The 21849-nt window shown below is 47.8% G+C and overlaps 1 protein-coding gene across 10 annotated transcripts in view; it reads left to right on the plus strand.

Annotated features, from left to right (window-relative positions):
• The window catches only part of Inpp4a (inositol polyphosphate-4-phosphatase type I A), a 111953-nt gene that overhangs the window by 55236 nt on the left and 34868 nt on the right, over positions 1 to 21849 (plus strand). For 5 of the 10 annotated variants that reach the window (XM_029538990.1, XM_021197407.2, XM_029538987.1 and 2 more), the window contains exons 2-14: positions 2783 to 2844; positions 3640 to 3849; positions 4318 to 4362; positions 9920 to 10038; positions 12356 to 12472; positions 12736 to 12815; positions 13070 to 13181; positions 13974 to 14064; positions 14506 to 14653; positions 15607 to 15737; positions 17961 to 18065; positions 18564 to 18672; positions 20541 to 20558. In XM_029538990.1, coding sequence (XP_029394850.1) covers positions 3744 to 3849; positions 4318 to 4362; positions 9920 to 10038; positions 12356 to 12472; positions 12736 to 12815; positions 13070 to 13181; positions 13974 to 14064; positions 14506 to 14653; positions 15607 to 15737; positions 17961 to 18065; positions 18564 to 18672; positions 20541 to 20558 — 1181 coding nt within the window. In that variant the 5' untranslated portion in view covers positions 2783 to 2844; positions 3640 to 3743. The remainder of the gene's footprint in view (positions 1 to 2782; positions 2845 to 3639; positions 3850 to 4317; positions 4363 to 9919; positions 10039 to 12355; positions 12473 to 12735; positions 12816 to 13069; positions 13182 to 13973; positions 14065 to 14505; positions 14654 to 15606; positions 15738 to 17960; positions 18066 to 18563; positions 18673 to 20540; positions 20559 to 21849) is intronic. The other 5 variants (XM_029538992.1, XM_029538993.1, XM_021197403.2 and 2 more) reach the window with 1 other exon arrangement.

A 21849-nucleotide genomic window follows, 5' to 3' on the forward strand; every position in this document is an offset into this window, starting at 1 on the left:
AAATTATGGATTATAATTAAATGCCCCCAAATAGAATAAGAAGTAACTGCTAAAATCTTTTGACCTAAAAGTTCCTCTAACCTATGAACTAGTACAAAATTAGTGTATAAATACCCCTTTTTGCAAATTTTAATCTTTGGAGAACTCCCAATATATATGACAGAAACCACCCTCCTCAGACAGGTGAGCAGGTGGAGTGGGCAGGAGGAAAGAGAGGGTGGGTTGTCAGCCATGCTGGGGTAGGGTGTCAGGGTGTAGATAGGGCTGTTTGTTAGTGGTACGTCTTTCTGTCTTAAGGGCTCACTTGAATCGTCCCCATTATGCTTAGAGAAAGGTAGCGAGGCAGGGCGTGGAATGCTGAGATTATACTGAAGCCAGGGTCAGGAGACAACAGCTCCTTCCACACACTGTCATAGCCAGTGTTTAATGCAGCCTTTGGAACATGTGAAGACGGCAGTGTGGAAGACAGAGAACCGTTCCCTGAAACCACTTCAGCCCTGGTGGCCATCTTGTTAACAGCTTTCACTGGCTCTGTGTCCTGTTTCTTTTAAGTTGTTGTGACTAAAGATCATGTGGGGCAAAACTGATAAAGGGTTTGCTGTGCTGTCCCTGGAACTGTCATTAAAGGCATCAAGTATATTTCTTACTGAGGCGCAAAACCTACCTGCATATGGCACAATGGCTTGTCACTCCCAGGCTCACTTAGGAAACCTGCACCCCAGCCAGGAACAGAATGTTTTCAGCCCAGGAGCCACTCACACCTTTATAGTGGACACCCAGCCCTACATGATATCTTTTTGACTTCACAACACGGATTCTGAGCCCTGTGCCTGCACTTCACACCAGTGGACTGCCCCAGTTGGCCTCTGTATGGTTGGTTTTCCCAGTGATTAATCTGTTTTGCTCTGTACATTTTACAGATGATAAACTACTCTTAATGACTGTCACTGCTCTAAAAAGTCTCCATGGTATGTGTGTATACATATATAAATGTGCCTTTCTGTATCCTGTGTTGCGCCCCAAATTATATCCCATGTTTCAGCTGGATCACTGGCTAGTCACATGTGCTGTTTGGATAGTGACTTCAGCTGTCCAGAGTAGCAACACCATTCCTTCTCCAGCACAGCAGAGCTGGTTCCACTTGTCCTACACCCTTGCCAGCTCTCGGAGCTCTCTATCTCTGTAGCTGTTTAAGTGGTGGTTTTAGGCCTCATAGCTTCAGTTCCTGTTGTGCATGACTTCTGGGTGTTTTAGAATGATTTTAGTGTCTCAGGATGTTCCAGGACGTATTGTAACCGGACACTTAGATTGAGTCTAGTCTTCATTATTTACAGTAAGCATTTTTGTTGCATGTGTCTTTTCCATGTTTGGAATGCTTGGCAAGAATATTTTTGTTTATAAAATGTAATAAATTGTATTCTGAAATTGTATCACTCAGGAATGTTCTCCATAGTATAGCGGGCCCAGGTCTTCCAGTAGTGTATAATTTGGAAGAACAGCTGGGTAGGTGGAACAGGTGGAGTTAGTGTCACTTTGCTTGAGTTTGATGGGTTTATAAAATACCATACATATACTCATGTTTCATGACTTCCTTCCCTTGATGCTTGCATCACCCATGAGCTTGGTCTACTCCTACTGCATCTACCACTGTAGATGATTTCAGATGTTGTCCTAGTTTTGTGTCTGCCACCGTGACACACACACTGACAAGAAGCACCTTAGAGAAGAAAGGGTTTTCTTGGCTTTCAGTTTAAAAGTCATCACAATGTAGGTTGGGGTGGGGATAGTCAAAGCAGGAGCCCAGGCAGCCGTTGACTGCATCACAGCAGCAGGCACGAGCAGAGAGAACGTGTGCGTCCACGCTCAGCCGCTGCTTTCTCAGCAGCTGTCTTCATATGCAAGCAGCTCAGGGCCAGCCAGTGGGAGGTGGGAGAGATGGCACTACCCACAGTGGGCTGGGTCAGTTAGCCGGCAGGACCATCTGCCACAGACTTGCCCACAGACCAACATGAGCTAGACAATTCAAATGAGACAAATGTGACAAAGACCAGTCATTGAGGTAGTCTTGGCGCTTTCAAAGTTTCAGCATTTAATTTCAGCATTCTTAGGATTACCACAGTGAATAACTTCTCCCTTTTAGCAGTTTCCAAAGTGTCTCTCCAACCAGTCCATAGCCCTGGTGGCTGAGGCTCATAGGTCAGAGATCTTTGGCTTACCCCAGTGGGAAAGTTAGGAGCGTAGCCTGCAGAAGGACATGAGTCAGGGTCTGAGTGCATTGCCCTACTCTGCTCTCCTGCTCACTCTCACCAGGTTTATGAGCTGGGCCCTGAGATCCGCCTTAATGGCTCATGACTCCCTGGCCTAAGTGTTCCATTTTGCAGGAAGGAACTGCTCACCATGTAGTGATGGCAAGTGGGGGCCCAGTGGAGTGCAAGGAGCCCTCTCCCCTAACATGTGTTTGGATCTCAGTGTGCTTCTGTGAGACGGTGTAGCTAGCCTCTTAGACAGCAGAGAGCAGAGCCTCAGAGCTGCCCTGCAGCCCCTCCTGGGGTCTGTGCCATGTGAGTGGAAAGCCAGGACCCAGCTCTCCTCACTTCCTCCAAACCACATTCCCCTCTTGTACCTTGCAGGCAAGCCTGTGCTCCCTGACAGATAACCTTGGTGTGGAAGGGGATGTGCATTTTCCTCTCTCGTTCTTTTGAGCGAGAAGTTAGAGGGAAGCACTTGCTCTGGGGAACTTGATATTTTGTGAGCTCATCAAGTTGTGCCTTTCTGTTTCTAGATGATGGATCTGGATGTCCTTCTGTGACGCAATGCCACGTGGTCCAAAAGCAAGCATGTATGGTAAGTCACTTGTCAGACTGACTTGAGCGGGAAGTAGCCTGGGTCTCCAGATGTGGGCAGGAGATGGTGTGCTTAGGTCTATGGACACTTTTAAGGGGGTTCTCTTCACAAGGCTAATGGCTCTGTTAGCTATCCTGACTTGTGAAGGCTGGTCCCTTCTATGGTACATGGGGTTGGGCAAACCTGGAAGTGCCTTGTTGCTATTTAACCTGAAGCACAGTGGGAGCTGTGTGCCAAGCTGGGCCAGTCTCCTTCAAACTCAGCTGCAGGGCATTCATCCCCAGTGTGTTCCCCAGTGGCTAAGGGTGGATTCTCACTTGACACCATGGAGAAGACTGGGGACTAAGACACAGCAGAACATGGTAGCTGAAGGCAGGGAAAGTCAGGCTGACTGAGGCTCCAAGCTTTGTCCCTTGTTGTGGACAGCAGAGATCTTCACATAGTCTCTGTCCTTCCAGCAGAGGCTGTGCTGTGGGAGTTGATAGAAGATTGAAGATTCTGTGAGACTTGCCAGTAGAAGAGTGCTAGAGAGCAGTAAGAAACTCGTAAACACATTACTCTACACCCACAGTTAGGCCGTCTATAATGCGGCCTGTTTTGGTAGAAGAGCATCCTCCATGCAGAGGGCAGGGAGGAGGAAGACAGGAGGAGGTGTCAGACATCCTAGCTCGATTCCACCCCGTCACAAGACACTGCTCTCAACGTCTTGCTAGGGTCAGGTCCTGCTCTCTTCCCATAGGCACAGTCTCTCCATCATCACCTCGACTCTCACCAGTGTTTGCTCCCTTGTCTCAGGGCTACTGCCATCGTAGGAGTCCAGGGCCTGGAGACGGCTCTGCTTTGGGGAATCAGGTGAGGTGTGACCCAGGAACAAGAAGCATACCCTCACCAATGACATCATGACAGCAAGAGAGCACAGCCCTCGCCATGGTGCCAGGGCCCGTGTGATGCAGCGGGCTTCCACCATTGACGTGGCGGCCGACATGGTGGGCCTCTCTTTGGCAGGTGAGCTTCCCATGCCTACACTAGACATCTGGTCATGAACATGACGCATGCACGCTCCATGCTGTAACTGTGTTGGAAGGGCCAGGAGAGGGCAACCAAGCCTTTGAGAGAGGGTGTCCTGGTGTGGGCTCTTTTGGTTGAAGTAGGACTCGAGATAGCTATTGCTCCTGAAACTGGGAACTGGTCTGGGGAAACTGAAGAGCATGTGTTCTCTAGCTCCAGTGGGCACCCTCGGTTGCCTTCCATAGGCAGAATGAAGAGCGGTCTGAGGCTTTTGTTTTGTTTTTGTTTTTTTCTTTTCAGAATCTCTAAAGTGTTTCAAAGTTTATAAACCATCTACTATAATATTTTTGGGTGGCCTATAGGAAATAGGGTTTCTTGTTTCTATTTTTGTACAAAACAAATACAATCTAAATTCTGTGGAAGATTTATTTTGGGTGACTTTTTCTGTCATTTCTCTTCTACCAGGAAATATCCAAGATCCAGATGAGCCCATTTTAGAGTTCAGCTTGGGTAAGCACTTCTCTCTTGATTGCTACTGCTAGTCTGTCCCTAAGAGCCTGCCGTCACCTCCACTGCTGCTTCTGAGGAGATGCAGCGTCTCAGAGGCTGCTTCTCATAACCGACTACTCCAGGGTGACTGAGCTGCCCGTGATGGAGATTGGAGCTGTGTTCTGGGGGACTGTTGAGAATACAGTTGCAGTCCACACATGGGTGCCAATCTTTTTATGGAGGCAAATGTCCATGCTAAGAATGGAGTGTTTGGAAGGCTGTGTGGTGCTGCGGATGAGCAGGCTAGCTCCATGCAGGCAGGGCGTGGCTGGCCACACTCACATCTGCTACAGAGTTATTTGTCTCTTTGGAGGGAGGGGCAGTGTCACTGGGTGGGGACCATACACCTGGCAGAAGGAGGATGAGGGCAGAGGAGGGAAGAAGCCAGAGTTAGGGCACAGGTTCCCTTTACGTCTAGGGATGGTGGGGGAAGTGTTGCTATCTCAGCCAGTACTGGGAGTGCTATGTTGATATAGGAACTTATAAAACCCATTGAGCTGTAAAATGGGCATGTGCTGGAAGACATTTATATCTCAAAGTGACTTAGCATAAGACCAAAGAAGTGAAAGACGGGCCGGCAGCCCACACAGCACACCTACAGCATGAGGCAGGGGAACCTGGATGAAGCAGGTGTCGCAGGAGTGGAAGACAGAAGGAAGGCTGCGCCTGAGTGTGTCCCCAACAGCACTGCTGGCAATAAGCAGCTGAAGAACAGAGGACAGTCTGGAAGTTTAAAACCTAACCTGAGATTGACAATTCAATAAAGCCTGGAAAATGTCCAAGGAATTGACTTGGCAAGCAACATAGGAAGTGGGAGAGAGCTGGACAGTCCAGGATGCCTTCATTTGAAAGAGAAAATGGAAAAACGAGCACAGGGAGGAAGTTTAAAAATAATACAAGAAATCCTGTAGCCCTGAAGAATGTGAGTTTAGTTTAAAAATACCTCTCAAGGCATCATGTTTTCCACCACATCTGGCAAGCGCCTGGCTGCCATGTTTCTCAAGTACCCCACCTCTCCTTCCAGAACTCTGATTAAACCTGGCTTGGTGACTTTGATGACCTCCTAGGACACTTGGAAACTACTGTCCTCTCTTTCTTTCTTTCCCCCTCCCCCCTCTCTCTCTTTCCTTCCTTCCCTCCTTTCTATTCTTCAGACTAAATAATGTTAGCTGACATCTCCCAAGTATGCCAACTCTTTCTTTGTCTGCCCAGAGCTGAGCTCCTCTCAATGATCTTTTCAGTTCCATTATTGTACTTTTGAATATTATTCTCCACATGGCTAGGTTTATAATTTCAGTTCTTTCACTGATAATTTCTATTTAACAAGACATTTTCCTCATACTTTACCTAGTTTCTTAGTAGGTCAGACATCAGTGTCCCTCAGGGACAGGCACTGTTGACTTTTTTAGGTTTTAAATTCATCTATGTGTGACCAGGATTTCTCCTGTGTGTTTTATTTGTGTGTGTGTGTGTGTTTCATAAATTGTGGTTAAAGATGAGAAATTTTGAACAATGTGAGGTAGTGACTTTGGAAATCACATTTTCCCCTTTTCCGGGGGTTTCTGTTGCTACCACTCTTATTACTGCTGTTGCCAATGGCTCAGGAACAGCCTCTGTCATGTGGGGGTCTCAGGCACCTGCTGGCTGCTTGGTAGCCAAGTTATATTGGATATCCATATATCCCCAATCTCTCTCTCTCTCTCTCTCTCTCTCTCTCTCTCTCTCTCTCTCTCTCTCTCTCTCTCTCTCTCTCTCTGTGTGTGTGTGTGTGTTTACACGCGAATGTGCGCATCTGTCCATGCCTATGGAGGCCAGAAAATGGTTCCAGATCCCCTGGAGATGCTGAACCATCTCTCCAACCCCATCTGGATGAGTCTAAGATCTTCATTTTATTCCCCATGTTCTGCAGTTCCATCATGATAAAACTTGCTAAAGGTCCTTTTCAGTCAGAGCTGAGATAAACTCCAAAGGAGCCATCCTATAGAAACAGTTGAAAGTTGAGGACGAAATGTAAAAAGCAGCAACAAACTGTGAGCTTTACATTTAGACCTAGTTTTAAAATGCCAGAGGATGGGAGAGGGATGAAGAGGAGGAGCAGAGGCAGGAGCAGGAGGAGGAGGAAGAGGAAGAGGAGGAAGAAGAGGAGGAAGAGGAAGAAGAGAAGAAGATGGAAGGAGGGAGTTTGAAAGCAGTAGGGTAACACTGAAAATCCTTTAAAAGGCAGCTAAGCTAGGATTACATAGCAAAAACATCCTTGAAAGATGAGGACATAAAGTTTAGCACAAACTAGTTCACAAGTGTTTTCAACATTGTTTATAGTAACCAGAAAGTAGAGGCAATCAAATGCCCACCAATTGATGGGCAGTACCTCAACTCATTCAGAAGTTACTCATTAATATAAAGGAGCAAAGTACTGATGCTCGTTGGAAAAAAAGCATCTTCAATAAATGGTGCTGGTCTAACTGGCAGTCTGTTTGTAGAAAATTAAAATAGATCCAGATTTATCACCTGGCATAAAGCATAAGTCCAAATGGATCAAGGACCTCAACATAAAACCAGATACACTGAATGAAATAGAAAAGAAAGTGGGAAAGAGCGTTGAACTTATTGGCACAGGGGGAAATTTCCTAAACAGAACTCCAATGGCTCAGGCTCTAAGAGCAACAATTAATAAATGGGACCTCATGAAACTGAAAACCTTCTGTAAGGCAAAAGACAAAGTCAGTAGGACAAATTGGCAACTCACAGTTTGGGGAAAAAAAAGTCACCAACCCCACATCTGATAAAGGGCTAATATCCAAACTATATAAAGAACTCAAGAAGCTAACCTCATAAAAACCAAATAACCCAATTAAAAATGAGGTACATAGCTAAACAGAGAATTTTCAACTGAGGAATATCAAATGGCCAAGAAGCACTTACAGAAATGTTAAATACCCTTAGTCATTAGGAAAATGCAAATCAAACGACCCTGAGATTCCATCTCACACTAGTCAAAATGGCTAAGATAAAAAACTCAGAGCTGGGCCTGGTGGCGCAGGCCTTTAATCCCAGCACTCGGGAGGCAGAGGCAGGCGGATTTCTGAGTTCGAGGCCAGCCTGGTCTACTAAGTGAGTTCCAGGACAGCCAGAGCTACACAGAGAAACCCTGTCTCGAAAAACCAAAAAAAAAAAAAAAAAAAAACTCAGCCTACAGCAGATGCTGTCGAGGATGTGGAGAAGAGGAACACTCCTCCATTGTTGGTGGAATTACAAGCTTGTACAACCACTCTGGAAATCAATCTAGCGGTTCCTCAAAAATTTGGAATTAGTTCAGTGGTGCTTTCTTACAATACTGCAGCCAACACAGGCAGGACTAACGCATGAGGCAAACAAGAAGCTGACAGAAAAGCATAATAGACAAGGAACACTTGAAAGAAAGGCAGGGCAGTAATGACAGGTCCAGGGCCTTGCAAAGCTCCAACATATGGAAGCCAGCACACACAGAGGGCTAGGGTAAGAATCAAATGAGCTTTATAGGAATGGGATATAGAATAAATGAACCTAAAAGTCTATGATTGTAGCCACTGTATGATCAGAACCAAAAAAGGTTTTTTAAAAAAAAGTCAATTTGACACAATTGAGGCAAAATTGGTGACTCTAGGCAAAGACCAAAATGAAACTTCCAAATTGAAGCTGGAGAGATGAAGCAATAGAAAACAGACAATATTAAAAACCATAGCAGTGGCTGGGCACCGTGGACACACCTTTAATCCTAGCACTTCGGAAGGAGAGACAGGCCAGTCTCTGTGAGTTCAAGGCCTTCTTAGTCTTTGAAGTGAGTTCCAGCCAGCTAGGGCTACCAAGTAAGATCCTGTTTCAGAAACAAACTAATGATCCCACAAAACCTACAGTAAGAATGTTTAGTCTATTTGTATTAAAAACAAAACAAAGATGAGGTTACTATTTGTACTGGAGCATTTCTCCCAATCTAATAAACCAAAACTGAAGATTTCTAGGTACATCATAGTAGAGCTATTGAAAGCCTATCTTGGAGAAATTGTAGGAGCAACACACACACACACACACACACACACACACACACACCCCAATAATTAGACTGTCAGTTTTATAGCAGTAAAAAATAGAACCCCCGAGACAATATATTTAGAGGTCTTAGAGGAAATAACTACCTAGAGAAAATACCCTTCAATCATTCAGGTGCACTGAGATATTTTTAAGCCGTACAAACTGAAGGGATGCGTCAGCCTCTACCTAGCCTTGCAGTCTCAACAGTGCTTCGGGATGCTCCTCAGGAGCAGACAGACAGAGAGTCACACTAGAAAGGATTGAGACTGCTCGGCCAGGGGGACTGTGCGACAGCTGCGTGAACAGTGACTCTAACATGGTACGTGCACACGTGTGTGATAGGGAGGAACGACTGGCAGAACAGGATGAATGCAGCCACTGTATGATCAGAACCAAACAAGGTGGTTGGGCTTTGGGCAAGGTGTTGGTTACTGTGGTAAACACCATGACCAAGGCAGCTTACAGCAGAAGTGGGGTAGGAGTCTGAGATGGTGAGGAGGCACAGTGGCAAGCAGCAGTCTCAGCTGGGGCATAAGCTGAGGGCTCACACCTTGGACCTCAAATGCACAGCAGAAAGCAGCTAGCAGCAGGGAGAGGCCTGGCACAGGGAAGCCCACCCCTAGTGGTGTACTTCCTCCAGGGAGGCCACGGTTCTAAACCTCCTAACAGTGTCGTCAGATGGAAACAGTATTCGGATGCCTGAGACTATGGAGGGGGTGCTTCAGGGGACAGCGATCGTGAGGGATTGATGAACTTTAATGTTACTTGGAGCACACCGAGCAAGGCACTGGTCTTCCCCAACCCACAGAGTGTAGCCTCCCCCTTGTCTTCTGTCTTTCTAATTCTTTCAGGGTTTCCCCCGTTTTTTTCTGTCCATCTCACTGTCTTCCTTTCATCCTGCTCCCTGCACAGAGCTTACCTCCTGTGACTGTGAGGATGCAGTTTGGAGTTAGAATTGACCCCATATGCTTGATGATGATGGAAATACATATAGTATGGTAGCTGCCACCTTAACTGTCTCAAGTGTACACGGTGGCGTTATATGCATTTGCACAGCTGCACAGCTGTTGCTACCATCTAACCCCAGGACTCTTGTTGTCTTAAACTAGAGATTTAGTAACGTTTAGTGCCCTTCTTATTTTTAAAAGATATTTTATGTATATATATATATATATATATATATATATATATATATATATATCCTATTGTATTGTGTTTATTGTATGTAACTGTGCTGTCACACTCTGAATCAGAAGGCCACCCTAGCACTGGTGGTGGAAGAAGGAAAAGAATGAGAAGACAAGTTTTTAAAATCCCCTGCCTTACTGACAGTGTGATCATGGTGTCCCTGGGACTATTATTTTAAGCTTTCTTTGGGTTTGTGTAGAGCAATGAGCTAAGTAGAACGCTCTCCAAAAGGATTCCTTTTCACCCTGTCTTGATTTTGTAGCTTGCAGTGAGCTGCACACTCCATCGCTAGATCGAAAACCAAATAGTTTTGTGGCTGTGAGTGTCACCACCCCTCCACAGGCATTCTGGACGAAGCATGCACAGACGGAGATCATCGAGGTGGGTGCTTCTGGTTCCTCTCTGTCTGGGAGCCCTCCTGCTCATGGTTGTCAGTGGCCCCAGCAGAAGGGCCATACAGTTCTTGGGTAGCTGTGGCTTTGGTTCCATTTCAGCTCATTTATCCATTTTGTCACAGTTCTGGGGTGGCCCTTCATTTGTCACATCCTGTCTGAGCTTTGATGGACTATTGGTTAAGGAGGGACCTATAAGGCCGATTGACTTTTAAGAGACGAGACGTAGCTCTCCCTTGTCACTCCCATTGCTGCTATGATTAGAGAATTCTGTTCATTCCCCAGTGCTTGCAAGGTGTTTACTGTTAGGCTGTAGCATGCCTGTATTCTTTATTAACTTTTATTTTTGCATTTTTTGTTTTCTGTATTATGCGCTTTTAAAAATAATTTACATAACTTTACCTAGGGAAGTTTACAATATCTTTTTAGATAGTCAAGCACATTAAATGAGTTATGGTACAGGTCATAAGAGTTTCCGACATGGCATTCTACAGGGTTTTATTTGTAATATGAATAATTACCAAATCGAACTTCATTTTAATTTTCATATTGCTTTGTTTTTATACATGAACTCATTAATACATAATTTTAATTCAACTTTTCCATTTTAGAAGCTAGCCCCCTCTAAGTGAGGTTGCCTATGGTAGAAGCACTTGTTGAGCACTGGCCTCAGGCCAAGCACTGCGTTGATTGTTGGTACAAAACCCACAAGGACACAGCCCTTGCCCTCGAGTTTCCCAAGGATGAGGGGGCTGAAATACCCCTGATCACTTCATGCACCGGAAAGAAAGCATGGTGACTATTGGGGTAGCAGGGTGAGGACACAGGAGCTATATCCCTTTAAGCAGGCTTCCTAGCTAGAACTTGACCACAGGTCCAGGCAGATGCCTGGTTCTGCAGTCTTGCAGGTAATGCCTGTGCTTCAAATCTAGGACTGAACGTAGTATGTGGTGCCAGGTGATAGCAGAACATCATGGGATTTAAGAGATAACCAGATCTGCTTAGTGTGTGTAAGAAACTGGTTTTATAGGCTGAGCAAGGTGCCTGTGATTCAGCACAGTAGCTGGCTCTGCATGGCTTCTGTAAGGAGGTCTCCTGCCTCTGACAGGAGTCTGGGGAGGGATGCAGGGTGACTTTAGTGGAAGGAAGGAGTGGGGAGAACAGGCGTGTGGGGAGGGATGCAGGATGACTTTAGTGGAAGGAAGGAGTGGGGAGAACAGGCTTGTGGGGAGGGATGCAGGATGACTTTAGTGGAAGGAAGGAGTGGGGAGAACAGGCGTGTGGGGAGGGATGCAGGGTGACTTTAGTGGAAGGAAGGAGTGGGGAGAACAGGCGTGNAGGAAGGAGTGGGGAGAACAGGCGTGTGGGGAGGGATGCAGGGTGACTTTAGTGGAAGGAAGGAGTGGGGAGAACAGGCGTGTGGGGAGGGATGCCGGAAGTAGACTCTGCAGGGAGGGTTTGTGGTCATTGCCTGTTCAACAAACAAGGGGGCACCAAGCTGAATCCTAGACCTTTAGCCTGCTTTAACAGATTCCCAGGGCATGAGGAAGGATGATGGGGGAAGGCTCCTAGGCCCCTAGGAGGGGCTGCCCAGCAGGCCCCAAGAGACCTAGGGCTGCTGAGAAGAGTGTGGTGGAGCTCTGAGGCGGAGCTGCCAGAAAGTAGGTACCTTTGATCTAGAAACTAGACCCGGTCCTAAAAGAGGACAGCTCTCAAAAGGTCAGTTTTAATTATTCCAAACACAGGAGTCTAGGGATAATTACTGAACCCGTCCATTTCCTCTTTCCTGCCTTTGCATGAACCTGAAAGGAACACCCCTAATGAACAGTCTAAAATACAGCACACAGAAACTGCACCGCCAGAACGCCATGGATGTTGACCGCACACTCATTTCAGGTTCAGAAAGGTCCTCCTCTAAGAGCGAATCCTCTGCACAGCCTCTGCAGGGGCCTGCTTGTCCTGTCAGATTGGTGATGATCTTGCCAGGATAGATTTTCCTCTTTGGAGAGCAGAGTTCTTTGGTTCTTGTCTGGTGCTGCCATTAGTGTTTGTGTTGAACAAACAGTAAAAATGTTAATTTCCTCATTCTGAAAACGTTAGGACAGTTAAAAACAATTCCTTAAGCCGGGCATGGTGGTGCACGCCTTTAATCCCAGCACTTGGGAGGCAGAGGCAGGTGGTTTTCTGAGTTCGAGGCCAGCCTGGTCTACAGAGTAAGTTCCAGGACAGCCAGGGCTACACAGAGAAACCCTGTCTCGAAAAAAAAATTCCTTAAAATAAAATCCAGCTCTTGTTTTCTGTTCTAGGGAACCAACAACCCTATCTTTCTAAGCAGCATTGCCTTCTTTCAAGACTCCCTTATCAATCAGATGACCCAGATCAAGCTGTCTGTGTATGATGTCAAAGACAGATCTCAGGGAACAGTTAAGTATCGAGCAGTCGGGCAACAGTCTCTCTTCACTCAGAGTTGTGTAACAGTCCAAGCAGGGTGGAGTTTACCACTGCCTTATGAATTAATCTGTGTGGAGACATACTTGTCTCTGGAATTCTCTTCTGACCATTATCATGGGTTCACGAGGTAAGGGTGGGCCGGAGGTGTTATGGGAACCACCGACTTCCCTGGGCTGTGGTACATGGGTCAGAGGGACGCCAAGCATCTGTCTGCTGATCTCCCTCTCTCCCCCAGATGTACTTACTGGGCTCTGGAACATTTGTGGTCAAAGATCTGCTCCAAGACAGGCATCACAGATTGCATCTGACACTGAGGTTGGTGGTGCCTTCATTCCTTGGAAAGGGTCTAAAGGTTTGCCCCTCCATCCTCCCAGGACTGTCTAGGGGAGGCAGAGGTGCCTGCCGAGAGGAGGTAAGATGGACCACTTAGTGTGCCAGAAGGCCTGTCAGGGTGCTTCCTTCCTTGCTGCTCCCAGGACCCTGGTGACCCAGGATGGCTGAGCTTTGCCTTAAAAAAGAAAAGCAGCTGAGCCAATGCAGTGCTTGTCAAGGTGCGGTGCTTGTTGCAGGTCTGCAGAGAGTGACCGTGTCGGCAACATAACTGTGATCGGCTGGCAGATGGAGGAGAAGTCAGACCAGCAGCCCCCTGTGACCCGGTCTCTGGACACTGTCAATGGAAGGGTGAGTGGGCGCCTTTCTCAGCTCCATCAGAGGCATAGGAGCATTGATTATCTTCATGCACATCTGTCTCAGTGAAGGGCAGGACCTGCTGCTTGACATTGCCTTCCATGGGGCACTCAGGACTTTCTTGGGTACCATGCCAAGAGGAACAGAAGGGCTCCTGCTCTGCTGACCTGGAACAGGTCTCTGCTCCTTGAGCCACACCAGCCACTTCCATGGCACAGGATTGAGAACGGAGCATCTTTGCTAGTGTATGTGGTGCAGAGCAGGAAGGTGTGGGTGAAGAGGTAATGGAGACCACCTTCCATCACATCCTGCCAGTGACTGACTTTCCCAGTCACCTTCACACTCCCTCCCAACCAGGACTGTCCCTCCCTATCTCCTGTCGCCTCATGTCCCACACAGTCTCTCACCCAGACAGTTACCAAACGAGAATTCCAACTTGAGAACCAGTGCTGTTGGAGAAGCACTATAAAATGATACATTTGCCCAGAGTATGCTCAGAGCACTTGCAGTCAGGATGTTTTTGGTGGCCTCTGCCCTTCTGTTTCATTTTGTGTATCATGACCCTGACACCCAAGGTGCAGTGACTCAGAAGACAGACACTCAAAGAGAAGGGGGTGTCTGTGCAGTATGAGGAAGGACATCAGTGTGTGTGCTGGTCAGCTGTGCACTGTGGACCAGCCCGACGAGTTCAGCTGCCCGGGTCTGTGTGATACACAGGTCCATGTCTGTGGTCTCAATGGAGTCTCCACACCCAGCATTCTTGTCCCTTTCTGTAATTCTTATCAGATGGTTCTGCCCGTTGATGAGAGCCTGACCGAGGCCTTGGGAATCCGATCCAAATATGCTTCTTTGCGAAAAGACAGCTTACTGAAAGCAGGTAAGCAGCTTCCTCTCATGTGACTGGCCACCCTTTACTCCTGCCCACTTTGATTGGCACACTCATGCCCCAGTTGGCACCTATCTGCTGTTCTTCATCAATATGGCATTTTCGGCAGTATGCAGAGCCAGAAATCCCTTGAGGAAGGGGCTCCATTTCACTCTTACTAGACATTGGCTTTAGTGACTGACGGTGTTCCTGCCCCTGCTCCTTGCTGTTCAGAGTTACTACCATCCTCTGACAGCAAGGAGTGTCAGGCACTGCTTGGAGGGGCTTGCTTTATGTGGGTTTGGGGTTTTGAGTTTTGTTGTTGCTGTTTGCTTGCTTATTAGTTTTCTTTGGGAAACAGGGCCATAGAGTCACTGAGGGCCCAAGGAGGAGCGGTGCAGGTGGTCTGCAGCCGTTTCACCCACAGCCTATCTTCTTGCATTCCTACCTCAGTGTTTGGTGGTGCCATCTGCCGCATGTACCGCTTCCCAACCACTGATGGTAACCACCTACGGATCCTGGAGCAGATGGCAGAGAGCGTCCTCTCCCTGCATGTGCCTCGGCAGTTTGTGAAGCTACTGCTGGAAGAAGATGCAGCCAGGTGAGGCCAAGTGGATGGACACTCACCACCCATGAGCACATGCCTACGACAGGCTGAGCGCAGACCCAGGCTCTCCCCATGCTGGCCCCATGGCCCCAGCTGTCCGAAGCCTGTTTGCTCCTCTGTCTTACAGTTTGGCAGGCAAGAGTTTCACAGGGCTGTGATTGAAGCCCCAGAGACTTGGCTAACATCAGCCCATCTTCCCTTCTTTCTCTCTCTTTTCCTTCTCTCTCTTTTCCTTCTCATCCCTCCTGTTTGGAACCATAGAGATGAGAGCTCAGAGGCTGGCCCTGCAGGGTCCTCCCCTCCCACAGAGCCAAGCTTTTATCCCGAGGCATATTTCTCAGTTCCAAGGAAGGCTGAGACTATTTCCTCTCTGTCTCAGACTGTGACCTCCACAGCTTTTTCTAAATCAGCATTAGTGATTAACATCATGTGTGTTACTGCTTCAAAGAGCCCCTGCATTGGGCAGTGCTTTAGAGCCAGCTAAGGTGTTGGCAGCAACTATACAGGCAGGGTTGACACCCAGTGTGGGCAGCAAGCATGCTCAGATGGGAGATGGGGCTCTCCCAGAAGTGTGAGACTGTCGCTCTGTTCTTGACACAGAAAGGGGGTTGTTGGGAAGAGGGTGGGGAGGTGAGTTGTTTCTCACATCTCCTGTCCTTCTGTTCTGGAGTAATGCATCATCCTGCAGAGATCCAGACCAAAGCCGGAGTGACGTGTTCAAGGTCACCAGGCAGAGCTCCTCCTCAGCTGCTTCTCTCCTCCCCACATTCGCTGCTGGCCTTGAGCATTTACCTCCACTCCTGTAGTTTCTCTGCCTGCTTCCCCTGTGCACAGTGATCTCTCCCATCATCCTGTGAGGATGGCAGTAACACTGCTGGCCTGGTCCTAACTGCGGGGAGGTGAGCCAGCCCTGCAGCCTGATGTGTGTGTGTGTGTTTTGCTTGCAGAGTATGTGAGTTGGAAGAGTTGGGGGAGCTGTCCCCTTGCTGGGAGAGCCTCCGGCGCCAGATTGTCACCCAGTATCAGACTATCATTCTCACCTACCAGGAGAATCTGACCGACCTCCATCAGTACAAAGGTGGGTGTGGCCCTGTCTTCCCAGGTTCCTGCATCTCTCACACTCTTACCCATGCACTGAAGGCTTGGGATGCTGAGACTCTGATTACCTTGAGTGGGATTTTAAAAATAGATTCTCATGTAGGTGTGAATTCTTTCAACTCTGGGGTTTTCGGATCTTAATTGAAATGATAAATCAGTGAATTGCAAGAAGTCTTTCTCTGGTGTTATCTCCTAAAACAATCCCTGTGAAATGAGGTGGAAGTGAAGCAGTCTCAGGTTACCTTGGCCGAGTGGGTTCTTCATCCTTGCCTCATACCACTGAAAATCAACAGATATGGACTGTTTGCCTGAAGCAGAGCAGTTTCCTAGCTTTAATATTCAATGCCATTTTTAAGGAATGTGTACGTTGTCAGAGTACAGCTTGCTATTTTAAACTCAAGAGAAAGTAAGGTTTAGACACCTCAACTTTTTTTCTTCTTACTTCTTTTTCCTTTTTCCCAGGCTGGAGTATGTGGGGGGTGAGGGTAGGGGGGCTCAAGCCCAGGGCTTAGTGCATGCGAGGAGAATGCCCTTCTTGAAGATGATATTTGATTTTCAAACTATGCAATTTCTTTTTAACCCATTTTCTTTCTATTCCAAATGGGATACATTTTTTTGTTTAATTGTTTTAGTCTTTGAAAGTACTCTTTCTCTTTCTTTCTTTCTTTCTTTCTTTCTTTCTTTCTTTCTTTCTTTCTTTCTTTCTTTCTTTTTTGTTTTCTTCGAGACAGGGTTTCTTTGTGTAGCCCAGGCTGTCATGGAACTCACTCTGTAGACCAGGCTGGCCTTGAATTCAGAAATTCGCCTGCTTCTCCAAGTGCTGGATTAAAGGCATATGCCACCATTGCCCAGCCTCTTTTTTTTTTTCTTATAGCTTATTTATTTTGTAAAGATTTATTTTTGAGATTATAATATAATTACATTTCTTCCTTCCCTTCTTTCATTTTGTTTTTTGTTTGTTTTTCTTTTTTGATATATATATATATATATATATATATATATATATATATATGCATGCATGCTTTGTCCTTCTGCATATCTGCATAGCAGAAGAGGGCATCGGGTTCTGAGTCACCACTTAGATACTGAGAATTGAACTTACGACCTCTGAAAGAACAACTAGTGTTCTTAACCACTAAGCCGTGTCTCCAGCCCCATTCCTTTCTTTCAAAATAGTCTTTACCTTTGGTTTCTTTCCTTCTATATACTGATTTGTCAGTTTGAGGGAAATCTGTGATTTTCACAGACAATATAGGAACTTGTTCATAAAATTAGCAAGATACTGGTATGTGGGACTGGTTCAAGCTTGAGCAAGTCCAAGTGCATTGCTTAGAAAGTTGACCGCATTTGCCTGAGGGGTTGAAGCACCAGCCCATGCTGGAGAAGTGCTCCCGAGAAAGCGTGGGACTCACGCAAACCTGAGTTTTCTAGGCTAGAGCTTTTCAAATGTCGGAAGCTGCATCCAGCTATTCTGAGACTCTCAGCTAAACGCAGGCCTTGGGGGTATTTCTTACAGTGGCCAAGACAGGCAAGAGAGTCACAGTGTGGCTTCCAGACTCCTGTAGGCAGGGCACAGGGCTGTCTGCCACCTCATTTAGCTCTGGATTCTGATTCTAGAAATGAGGTTGTGGCTGCTGGTCACATCCTCTGACCTCTCTAGGCCCAAGCATGTGTGATTGGAGAGGGCAGGCAGTGAGTGCCATGGAGAGGTGCAGGCCTTCTCTTCATTTCAGACTGAGAGGTGCTGTTTCAGGAAGGCCAGTTTCGAGGCTCTGGGATGATAGCAGTCTATAGAGCTGGCAGGCAGTCTCTGATGTGGTCCCCCACTTTCTGTGCTGGTGGCCGTCTGTAGAGCTGGCAGGCAGTGTCTGAGGTGGTCCACTGGCTTTCTGTGCTGGTGGCACCACACCACCTACACTCACATCTGTGTAGCATGTCTTTCTGAACTGCGTTATAGGAGGAGTGGCTCTACCACCGCTCTAGCCTTCTGCAAGCTGATTATCTCTGGCTCTACTCACCAGAGAGCATTCAGAGTCAGTCCCTGGGCTGCGAGCTATCCTCCAACCTACTGTCCTGAATGGCACTCATAATCTTCCAGGCCTCTGTGGAGATAGGCCTGCTTCTGTGTAGCTGCACCTCTGGGTGCTTTCCTACCTGCGCATGGTCCGTGTTGATGGGTCTGCTGTCTTGTTTTATTTCTTAGGTCCTTCCTTTAAAGCAAGCAGTTTGAAAGCAGATAAAAAGTTAGAATTTGTTCCCACAAACCTGCACATACAACGGATGCGAGTTCAAGACGACGGAGGCTCAGGTACTTGCTTTCTCGTCCCATTGTTAGGTTGTGATCTGCTTCTTTCTTTCTGTATACTTGGTCTTTGAGTTGCCCTATATATGGCCCATTTTTCCTGTATGCTGGGCAGCAAGAGAGCCTCCCTCCCTTCCTCCTTCCCTCCCTCCCTCCCTCCCTCCCTCCCTTCTCCAACACCCAAGGACCTTTGAAATTTTTCAGTTACAAAGTCCAAACCCCTTTCTTAGATATCTCAGCTTCCTTTTGTTTTCATGGCAGAAAGTTGCCGGTCCGTGACCCTTTCCTAAGAGGGGAGGAAGTAGACATTTAGCAGCCCAGGTGGCGGCTCTCCCTTTCAGCTTTCTTACTGAATAGTTAGTGCTGGATTCAGCAAGCCCTCTTAGGGAGCCAGAGGCTGTTTACATGTGGGGTATAGGTCCCACAATGCCATCCATGCTGCCATAGCTGGCTTGTCTGTAGGCCTGACCCCAGAGTAATGGAGGAAAGCTTTCTGTTGCTCAGATCAGAACTACGATGTCGTCACTATTGGAGCCCCAGCAGCACACTGCCAAGGTTTTAAGTCAGGAGGTCTTCGAAAAAAGCTGCACAAGTTCGAAGAGGCCAAGAAACAGTAAGTGAAGGAGGTATCTGTGGTCCTCGTACTGCTGTGTCCGACATTCGTGAGTTAAAACGAGAGTCAAACGGAGCTGCAAAAGCATCCGGCCATCTGATCTGCTTCTGCGTGGCTGGAGGAGCTGCCTCAGGGACCCTGTGCTGCTCTGTGTGCGTGTGGCTGAGGGGAGGGTGTGGTGGGGCACCTGGCCACTAGTCCAGTCTTTCCAGGGAGCTGCTTCAGGTGGCTGCCCGTGTGCAGTGCCTGCCAGCTCAGTTCCTCTGAATCTCTGGGCAGTTGGAGGAGCAACAGGCTTGGAAAGCCTCTGGCAGACTGTACTTTCAGGGATTATTTCTGTAGTTCCTAAAGCCCCCGGCACTCTGTGTCCTTTCCTAACGAGCAGCGGTGGCAAGTGTTCCCACTACTGAAAGGATCTAGAGGGTTGTCAATTCTGTCCTGAGCAAGAAACTGCCAGAGAGGCAGGGTGGAGAAAGGCCTCCCAGTCGAAGCAGGTATCTGTCCCATTCCTTGGGTATCTATCATCCAGAATGTCACCTGGCAAAATGTACATGTGGCCAGAGAGTGTGCGTATAAAGATGAGCAGGGTGACAGCCTCGTGAGGTCCTTGTGCAGGGTATGCCATGGGAAGCACTGGCAAGGAGACTGCTCAGAGTCTGTGAGCCTCTGTGGAGCATGCATGTGTGCAAGGTGCGGGAGAGAGAACAGAGCAGCTCACTGATCCCAGAAGGGGCAAGGCAGCAGGCGGGTGAGCACAGAGGCTGCCAAGTGTGAGGGGATAAGACCAAGTGCTACCAGGAGGCCTCAGCAAGTTGTGCCCTTGGTCCGAGGGTAGAATGCTTTCAGAGATAGGAAGCAAAGGTCCAGGGACTCCCAGAGACTCCTACATGGTGCCACAGGTAGAAGCAGGTGGAGGAGGTCCTAGCATGAGCGGGTACTGATTGGTTATTGTCCGGTTCTGCTGCTGTGGCCAGAGTGAGGGTACTGCACCACAGGGTCAGGATGCTAGACAGTTAGGCTGGACACAGGCTCCATGAGGAGCCTGTGGAGTCATGAAGGCAGGTCAGAGTGCCACTGATGTCAGCAGTGCCAGAGACAGAGCAGGAAGCAGAAAAAGACATCTTGGAGAGCTTGCCCTTTCAGTGTGTGTCACGTACCCTGGATATGAGGAGGAGAAGCAGGGAAAAGCTGGGCACAGCAAAGCCATTTCAGCATGTTAGTGAGTCTATCAGGCAGCCCTGACTCCTTCCTATTCCTATGGAGCAGACAGCCCCGTGCTCAGGCTTTCCTCACTGTTTGTGTCCACAGCATCCTAGGGAGCAGGAAGAAGAGTAAATTCTCCATCATAGTTAGTGTGTGTGGGAAGAGTGAGTGTGTGAAGTGACATGACTTCCTGACAGAGAACGTCCATTCGTTCTAGGTGATCAGTCAGGAGGCCACCTGGTTGTCCCTTGTCTGTGAAAGGTTGTAGCTTTAATACCAGAAAACTTTACATGTTAGTTTCAGAGCTGGTTTCCCAATGCCTCTGTGGTCTTTCAGGTATTCTCATGGATGTTATTAACGTAGCAGTGATGTCACAAGCCCACCTTTGCAGCAGTTTGCTCTCTCTGAGCTTTCCTTCACATGTAGACACATGTTCTGGGCCCCAGTGGGATGTCCCTGGGGCTTGAGCACAGGCCACAGACTCACTCCAGGGAATAAGCATTTTAGTCTCATAAGTTTGCTTATTCTTGTAGTCAACAAATTACATCCAAGAATTTAGAGAGAGAGAGAGAAAATGCCAGTCAGCCTTTAAATTGTGCTTTGCCTGTGGTATTTGCTAACAATCGCTAATGCTTCGTTTGGTTTTTTTTTTTTTCCTTCTTTAGCAGTTTTGAGGAGTGTTGGTGAGTTTTCTGTCTGTGGAGAGAGTGTACGTTGATTCTTGCTCTTGTGTAGAGAAAGCCTGTGCTGTCCTTCATCTGGGGTGGCTCCATCCCATTTGCCGCGAGGCTCCCAGTCAGCAGAGCTCTTCCTTCCAGCTGCAATGTTCTTTGATAATGAATAGCCATTCTGCACCCTGCAGCCTCCTTTCTGGCCTGACAGCCGTTTCTTCCTGCACTCAGTGGGCACAGGGCTGTTTGCCTCCTGGAAGGATGCAGAAGAGCCCACCCAGGGCCCTGGGTGCCAGGCATCACATCAGCCCCTGGTACAGTCAGTGCACACACCTTTACACAGTGAGCCGTCTTACCCATCCAAGGCTATTTGGGAACCTTTTTTGTTTTCAACACCTGGTAGGCAAAGCTTTATCCCCACACTCCACCTCAGCTATTTTAACATTTTTTTCTTTTGAGACAGGGCTCGCTAAGTATCCCCAAGCTGGCCTTGAACTTATCCTGCAGCCAAGGTTTTTCTCTGTAATCCTCCTGTCTCAGTCCTTAGTAGCCAGATTACAGATCTGTGTATTCATCAGGCCCAGTTGGCTCCTCTTTTACAAGAAGCACGAGGCCTTTGAGTTTTCACTTTCTCTCTGTCTGATGGAGCCAGTTTACATTTTGTAATACTTATAATTTGTGCTGATTTTAATGATGGTGATGTTAAGGTCAGTTTTTCCCATTGGGCAGCAGAGCAAGAGCTGAGTGGCCTTTTCCTCCAGAGAATTACATGGGAGCCAGAAGCTACCATGTCTGTCTAGGATCTCCTCATTAGTCCCAGACAGGGAAACCAGCAACTCACCAGGAGGAGGCACCATGGTCCTCTGGGAAATGCTGCTATCTTGAGCTAATGACCCATGAGGTTTTAGGGCTGGGGCTAGACCCTCACTGACATGCTAGGGCTCTGCTGGAAACACAATGGCAGGAAGTCCGAGTCCCCACAAACGTGCCCAAGAAGAAGCTTCGCCAGCTTTCCCTTGTGGGGTCCCTTCCCTGGAATCCCGAGGGAGGGAAGACAGCATCTGGGAAGGACACTACTCCCCCTTCCTCCTCCACAGCCCCTCAGGTTATAATCCCTGTTCCCTCCTTGGGCTTTCTGAACAGAGGCTCGCTCTTTCCCATAGCAGGAGGAGTCAGATCCCTAAGGTCTGAGGGATGAGCAGCAAGTGGAGCGTGGAGAGCCAAGGGCTCTTGGTAAATGTCAGCCCAGGTGCTTCATGTGCACCGTAGCTGGAAAGTTCATCAGGTTCCATCTTAACTGAAG

The sequence above is a fragment of the Mus pahari genome, chromosome 5 (genome assembly GCF_900095145.1).
Source record: "Mus pahari chromosome 5, PAHARI_EIJ_v1.1, whole genome shotgun sequence".
Lineage (NCBI taxonomy): Eukaryota > Metazoa > Chordata > Mammalia > Rodentia > Muridae > Mus > Mus pahari.